At 30.8% G+C, this 8,088-nt stretch overlaps 2 protein-coding genes across 4 annotated transcripts in view; one reads left to right on the forward strand and one right to left on the reverse strand.

Moving 5' to 3' along the window:
• Positions 1-4,964: 4,964 nt before the first annotated feature.
• Positions 4,965-8,076, forward strand: LOC108740648. Of its 2 annotated transcripts, XM_018475038.2 has the most exons (5): positions 4,970-5,077; positions 5,137-5,222; positions 5,284-5,433; positions 6,498-6,783; positions 6,844-8,076. In XM_018475038.2, the coding sequence occupies exons 4-5, from the start codon at positions 6,506-6,508 to the stop codon at positions 7,292-7,294; spliced, it is 729 nt and encodes a 242-aa protein (XP_018330540.1). In that variant the 5' UTR covers positions 4,970-5,077; positions 5,137-5,222; positions 5,284-5,433; positions 6,498-6,505; the 3' UTR covers positions 7,295-8,076. The 2 variants fall into 2 exon arrangements, with proteins under 2 accessions (XP_018330539.1, XP_018330540.1); XM_018475037.2 differs by having other exon boundaries at positions 4,965-5,222.
• Positions 5,576-8,088, reverse strand: part of LOC108740647 — an 11,604-nt gene continuing 9,091 nt past the window's right edge. For both annotated transcript variants that reach the window (XM_018475035.1, XM_018475036.1), the window contains exons 3-6: positions 6,414-6,452; positions 6,140-6,324; positions 5,972-6,082; positions 5,576-5,914 (exon numbers count right to left, since the gene is read on the reverse strand). In XM_018475035.1, coding sequence (XP_018330537.1) covers positions 5,612-5,914; positions 5,972-6,082; positions 6,140-6,324; positions 6,414-6,452 — 638 coding nt within the window. In that variant the 3' untranslated portion in view covers positions 5,576-5,611. The remainder of the gene's footprint in view (positions 5,915-5,971; positions 6,083-6,139; positions 6,325-6,413; positions 6,453-8,088) is intronic.

Below are 8,088 nucleotides of genomic sequence, written 5' to 3' on the forward strand. Positions count from 1 at the left end.
TACTCATTTAATTTTTGAATCATTTCCAGTGGGATCTGAAAACAAGTAAAAACTTGAGTAGTCGAAAAATTGCCGGAAATTCAAAAAATAATTAAATGAAAATAGTGTAAGTAATTAATTTATTTATCGTATAGGTGTCTATCTATAAAAACAAAGGGTGTCTAAAGCGTTTTTTAACAGACAAGGTATTCGTGATTTGCATTTTTTATACGTATTCGAACTTTTAGAAAACAATTTGAAAAAATAAAGAATGTACAATTTACATTCACTACATATTCTTTTACGCTTTGCTGTGGCATATTGGGTAATAATTAATCGAATAAAAATATTTAATGTCATCTGGGTCGAGTTTATATTTTGAAAGATTTAGGCATTTATTTTGACGATAAGCTCTTATTTTCAAGTAAAATTTAAAAAAATATTTTAATGTACATTAGGTTAATAATTAATTATTCGTTTTATAAGACTCCTGAACATACTTCTACCTAAAAATGTACGTGCCGGTTATACACACAGTAATGTTACCTTCAAGTAAAACTTTATATAATAAAATAATGCAGTCACATTATATCTAAATACCGTAATACAATGCATTCCATTGCACAATACATATACTTAAAGTGATTTTCTTTCTCTTAAAAGTATGTAGGTACATATTAAACCGATAGGTATTAGTAGGTAAAAAAGAAAAGATTTTTTAATTATGTACATTAAAAAAAAACAATTTAGCTGTACTTGATATGTAATATTCGTGTTTTATTCGTTAATTGATTTACTATTATTATTAATTATAAATTGCGATTAGAAATGAAAGTCTATTTTTAAAACATTATACCTACTTATAATAACCTGACAGGTGAAGGGATAAAATGTTACATATTCACGCCCAGTAAAAAAAACGTTTTCTTTATTGAATATATATTTTGGTAAATACCCTGGATTAGAATAGCCCCACTACTTGGTCTGAGTGTGCCGTTACAAGGCTACTGTAAGAATGTCTTAGGGTAACTATTAAAACAAGTTCATGGTCTCTTTTACTATTTTATTATTTATTACGAGATTTTTTATTTCTTTAAGCTTACGATGAGAGAAATTGTGAAAGAAATTTGGAACAAACAATTATTGACGACGGAATTAAAAAGGAAAGACCAAAGAACTTATAAAATATGTGTTAATAGTTTATTACTACGAAATGTGAAAGTTGACTTCAAAGAGAGGTACGCATGTTTTTATTAAAAGCTACATTACTTATTACGAATTAGAATTATTCTAGTATCAACTAATATTTTTTTAATTTACTTCTGAGATATGTATAATGTTTTTAANTATAAGGAGAAAAATGGGGAGTAAGAGTATCAAAAAACTTGACTATCTTTATCCTCGCCGTTTTATTGTTAATTTGCGGTACTTGAACCATATTTGTTTGTGTGTTGTTTTTGTTATCGTGATGCAGTATTTAATCTTATTTTTATTATCGTGGCGCATCCGGGTTCGAGGTGTGTACTGCACGGTGCGTTGTGCATTTTATACATGCTTATGCACGTGTGTGCTATATCTCACATTAGTTTTATCTTGTATTGTAAGTTCCCGCATTATGAACTTTTTTTTTCATGCTTTGCGCGTGAAATTCGGTTTCAATGCGGTACTTGTAGTCTCGCTTCATTCACCTCAGGTACCAGGATACACCTGGAATTACATTTCATTGCACCTTATTCATTGATACTTCCTTTGTTTGCTTCCTCTGCTAAACAATAAGGTTTCTTTTTTTTATGTTAAAAGACATCTTTCACAAGCATTACAAATTTACAGACGCGGATGTAACATAAAAATTTAGGAATCGTACTTGTATGGATCAAAAGCGAATTTAGAAGTTTTTTTTTGTAATCTTCAGCCTTTAATCTATTGAAGATTACAGATTAATAAATAACATTTCGTCCCTTTGGTCGCTTTTAATTGAAATGGTTCTAAATTGTATTTATATTTAGTAGTATCTACGTAACAGTGCAAGGAGACCAAACAATAATTTCAATGCATAATTCGTTAGGAATTTAAGGTACAGGATATCCAATTTCCAGCACTTTTCGGGGTACCTTCCTTATGTTTGAAGGTAGATGATTCCGGTTTTCGCAACAGTTTTGTGAAAATTTGATACGTACACATATTTTTATAAGTTAATCGATTTCTTTAATAAATTTAATAGGCAATATTATAAAAATGATAGGAGTAATGAAGTTTCTAATTTTGAATCTGATTTGGGAGATGGGGGTTGTAATCCCGTATCTAGCTTTTTTTAGATTTATTAAAGTATGCGCTGGGATATTTTCAATTCCATATCGTGTAACATTTCTAAAACAGTTGATAATTTCGAGGGATAAAGACAAAATTGAATGACCTATATATTTCTGAAAGGGTACTTGGAGAGTGTTTATCTACCCTCTATTGTAACAGTAACCAGTTAAGATTTTATTGAACCAAAGAGGGGCGTAGTTAATGTTGTATTAAAATAGATTCGCCTTAGATGTTTTTTGTAAAGATGTAGCTGTATGAAAGAGCAGATAAATCTCACATAACCGGATATGGTAGATACTAGCTTAGCCACTGACTAGTCGCGAATTAAATTTGGCTCCATTCAGTATGGTGCAAATTCACAACTATGTATATTACGTCATAAAAATATACATAACAATCGAATGGAAACTTGTTGGCGACTAAATTCCGTTAGTTTTTGCGTTTATGTTGACCAAATGGATACATAACTAACAAACGGACGGACGCACGCACGTTAGTATAAATATTAAAGGAATTGAAGACAATAAGTAATACGATGGCGATGGCCCGAAATTGTATTCTTTGCGAAATTTTAAGTATAATGTATGTGGGTCAATGTAGAATATCACTCTACATGTGGGGCCCTCCTACCCCCACGACCCGCTAATAGGAACGGCAAAATGTTCACAGTCGCCATTGTCCAGATTAGTTAATTATTTACAAATTCGCGCCTTTTTGAAATCCACGAAACAATTTTTTCATTCCGGATTCGTCAGCTATGCTCCAAGTTTTTCCGTGGATCACTTGGGCTAATGCTGGGGCAGTAACAGTATTCTGCATGTCGTTTTTCTCTTTTCTTCTGTCTTAATTTCATCCACCCACCCATGCACACCAAACTGGACAATATCTTCAATATTATAGGAGATTTCAAACAGTTTTTAGAACAGCGGCCGAAATATATATGTATAATGGTCTAATGTATTGTGAGAAACCATCCCTATCACACCGTCACTACGTAATGGTTTTCGAACATATCAGAAAGTTCTCTACTCTTCCAATCTAGTTTTATTTTTTTATCTAGTAGAAGTTGAGAATTACATTCTTATTTATTCTAAACACCCTCGCCGCGTTCCCTGGAGATGACAACCAGCGAAACGTCGGATATACAACTATCGTCGGTCTCATCCAAGGAGAAATAATTCGAGATATAGATAAAGTCCGAATATAATGCATTATTCAAATATTTTTTAAAACACTGATCGAAATATGACAATGCTGTAGATCTTCTTCCAATTTTATCGTATGAATTGTAAATAAATAGTTTAAAGAACGTCAAGAACGAACTTTAAACTACAAATGCTGGAGTGCAGGTCTGGGCTTGTATGAATGATTCATTTTACCCGACGCCAGAAAAATTATGTTGCATGTTTTGAGGTCGCTGCGATTTTCTAATCGCAAGTGTGCTCATTTTCGTTAAAAAATGCTCGTTTTATCTTGTGACTAAACAACCGATTGAGTAAAAATCGCAAGTGCGCACCTAGCCCATATCTTTGAATTATAATGTACTACTACTAGGAATTATTAGATATTAGATTTATTATTCTGTTTGTCCATTGGAATATCAGTTACTTAAAGAAGTTTTGGCTACAGTTCCTAAAACTAGAACCCTCTGATTGGATTCAAATTTTTATCAGGCACTGCATTATACACTAATTTAATTAAGATACGTATAAGGATTTTTGGCGAGTCGAACCGAAAGCGATGAAATTTTTTTTCCAATTATTTCGTAAACGTGTAAAATTCATAATAACAGCGTAAAAATACGGAATTACGGAGAGAAAAATCATATAAAAATTACAATGTTCAACAGCAGTCTGATAAAAAAGTGTTTTTTTAAGTTTTTTTGCAACACATTGAAATCAATATTTGAGTTTATTTTAATGTAATTTTTAATTATAATTCATTTAATGTGTTAATAGTACGTACAAAATCGTAATATGTTTACTATGCTGCTGGTTTATCGTAAACAAAGCATTTAAATTCTTTAATCTTCCTAGAGTTGTTTGTTTGGTAGTTTCGATGTCTATTGCGAATAAAAAAATTGGCGGGAAAATTTATTTGTGACTTTCCAAGTCCTCGATCAATGACCTTTAAGTTCATCAAAATATAGTCACACATATACTCAATATTTCAAAAATACTGTTTTCTCTTGCGAGTTGTGCAAAGTTGTTTAACGTACGCTAGTGTTTACACAATCTTCTAAGTTATTCCACAAAACAAGTGAATACATGTTACACATGTGTGTAAATCCGCTATGTAAATTAAGGAGTACAAGCTTGTCTGTATTACCTCCATACGGCTCCATTGATTTAATTAAAAAAAAATAACAATTGTGGTTGTACATTACAAGCTTCCAAAAAATTATAGGAATTAATCAGAAAGTTTTCTTGTTAATAATTCAATTTTACAAATACATAAATACCTACATAATACGTAAATGAAATGACATATTTTTTATGTATCATGTAAGGATTTAGGGGGATAGTACCTAGACTAGTAGGGTATTACTCGCAATGTTTCTACTACCATGCTACCACTTAAATGAATAAATGGTTTCGCAACTATTTGTAAGCTAGCAACTGCTACCATCGCCATCTAGCATAGATTAGAAATTTATAGTATATGTTTCTCTAAACTGTGGCCATCTAGCAGTTGCAGACGAAACTGAGATGTGTTTTGGACGCTTTGTGGTTATATCTATTGGGTTATATTATCCACTTTTTCTTAATAAAAAGGGAAGAATATTATTGTAAATTTTCCTGTACATGTAAATATGCTTAAATTTCGAATAAATACAATTGTCTTTAGTTTCCTTGTAATGGGTGAGAAAGGATAGTTGTGTTAAAGAAAATATATAACCTCATCAACACAACTGCAAACAGTATGTCTTCAAAGTAAGTTTTAAGATTAATTTTTGGTTAATATGATAAATGGACTTTATTCATTATTTTGCAGGTAAACAATGATGAGCGTGATTGCTGTGAACACTTTGAAATGATAAACAATAAGTCAAATTAGATGAGATCTTAAAAATAAATGAATAAATGTCACCAAAACAATTTACACTACTTGTTTTAATTTAAAGACGTTATTTATAATATAGAGGTGAGTTCATGGTTTTGATTGTTTTTTACATAAAATAAGTTTAGTTTTTAAGATACCATTCATATTAATATCTTTCGGTGCAATATGTCATGAAAAGGCATATTTATATTTTATACACTAGTTTATCAGTAAAAACAACTTCTTTTAAAAAAATAACTTTAATAATTGTGACTAAATACTATTCGTAAGGAACTAAAGATGTATGTGAATTATACAATGGTAAAGCTCTATCAACATTATCATTGTAAGTACGTTCTCCTCCATGAACATTTCTTCTTTCTAAGTTTAGCACACATTGGCATTTGTGATGATCAAATTGTTGATTGGTTGAACAGGGTACTTCATCCCTACACTGACATGCACAAATTTTGGGATTCCACAGTTTTTTGTCTGATTCTTTCAAACATTTTTGCCTCTCATCTTTGTTTGGACAAGAGCAAGAACAAGTCGCTGGATTAAACTTTCTGAAACCTTTACAGTCCTGCAACAAAATAAATATTAATAATTTAAAAGTAGTATAAATTAACATGCATAATACTTTTGGTTGAACTTTACAGCCACAGTGGCACTTTAGATGTTTTTCTTTCACCACTATTTCTTTGCTTACATATTTTAATCTATCTCCACCAGTATATTGACACTTATGAACCTAAAATGTAGATATTGTTTGTTGTTGGCACAGTTCACGAGAATTTTTTCATATTACCACAAAGTTTACAACTTCTGTCTCTGTTGGTTGACAAGAAAGAAGGGGGTGTCTACAGCAGCCGTCGCATTGTTCAATTCTTGTACATGAAGGAAGATAAACCACATTTGGATCATGAGACTCAATTAATTGAACTGTTTTAAGTTGTGGTTTACATGTAGCTGGTTTTGGTTTGATGGCAGCACCTTTGATTTTAAATTTGTATTAAATACTAATATATGTAATGTAGTCCATAAATCTGACTCTCTTAGAACGAGTCCCTTTGTATACTTACTTCTTTCTTCGTCGTCATAATCTGTTTCCCCAAATCTACCTATAAAAACAGTAAAAATATTAATTGTTTTTATTTTTATTGTAGATTTGTTTATGGACACGATGGAAAGGGAGAAAGAAACCAAAGAGGCTGATGATGCTCAAATATTTTTTGATTTTTTTGTTGATCTACTCGAAAATCACAGGGAAACTGCGGTTTATTATTTTTCAGAAAACGCTCTTTTGGATTGGTTTGGCCAAACTGTTAGGGGCGAAAAGGGTATCAGGGGTTTTTTTAGAACCACTATAGCAACTGTTACACATGAATTTAAAGATGTGACACCGGTATCTAAGATTGGCTACAGGGACAGTCATGTTGTACAATTACCAGTGTAAGTTTAAATATGTATTTTATTTTATTTGTTTGTTGTTAATTTTCATTTTCTCTGCAGTAAAAAATCTATAAGATGTGAGACATTAGTGCCAGGGATAACAGAGCTTTTATGTAACAGTGAAAAAACTCCCCCTAATAAACCACTCCAAAGAATAAATCATAATATTGAGGAAAAAGGGCAAGGGGACGGATTTCATGTGGAGCAAAGCCACTATCATCATAGTCCCCCAAAGAGGCTAAGGATGGAGCAGGGTCAAGGTGACGCTGAAGCATCAGTAGCTTCAATTAAATATTTGAGTACAAACGGTTATGTGGAGTTCCACAAAAAGTCCTCAAAAAAACTGCAAACAGAAACAAAGTGGAAACGGCCCTGTAAACTGGAAATTGCTTATTCCATAGATCCAGTGGAAAAGTATATAATTCATCTTGTGATTTATGAAGGGAATATGAAGTGTCGTAAAAATCTACTAAAAGATTTTGAAGCTTGTCATAGTAAAGACGTCACATGAAGTTATTTTAATTGATTAGTTTTTTTGTTGTTTGTACGTATATATTAAAAAATACGTACTAATATTGGCTTTTCTTGAATATAGTAAGATATATTTGTAGGTATATAAAGAGTTTCAGATAAATCAGGGGTAAAAATTTTTGAAATAAATCGTGTTTTCATTTTTTGAATGTATCGAAAATAGTTACCATTTTTTAGATTCATTTTAATATATTATAACAGTACAAATTTTCCAATCAACATTACATATTAATGAAAGAATTAATTAACAATTATCATTGTAATGTTATTCTGTCTATATGATGGTTATATGTAATGGGTTTAGTTAGCGCTCTTTTGTAAATATTGATAGTAATGATAAAGTGATAAAAGGTATGTTATATATGAATATTTTTGTTACCGTACTTGTAATTTTCTGTTTAGAATAGGAGAGTAATCTTGTAATTTTTAATCAAATCGTCAGTATTTCTATTTTATCGAAACATTATGTAGTGTCTGATTTAATTGTAGTGATTTAACTGTTTTGTGTTAACTAATTGAGAATAGAACCTGTCGATCTGATTTTTTGTTCCCTTGTGTTGTTTGTGCAATTACTATTTTTTTATGCTTCGATTTTTTAAATTGTGGAATATTTTTATATTTTTTTAAATATATAATTACATTTTAACTAATGGTTCTCTAAACAATTTCATTTTTATAGAAATATATTGAACTTAGGTTTTAGGTTTTAAAATCAGAAAACGGGTGGGTGGCTTAACATAAAATACATTTTATATATTCTCAAAACTTTTCTTT

Source organism: Agrilus planipennis, unplaced genomic scaffold (genome assembly GCF_000699045.2).
Source record: "Agrilus planipennis isolate EAB-ADULT unplaced genomic scaffold, Apla_2.0 scaffold243, whole genome shotgun sequence".
NCBI lineage: Eukaryota > Metazoa > Arthropoda > Insecta > Coleoptera > Buprestidae > Agrilus > Agrilus planipennis.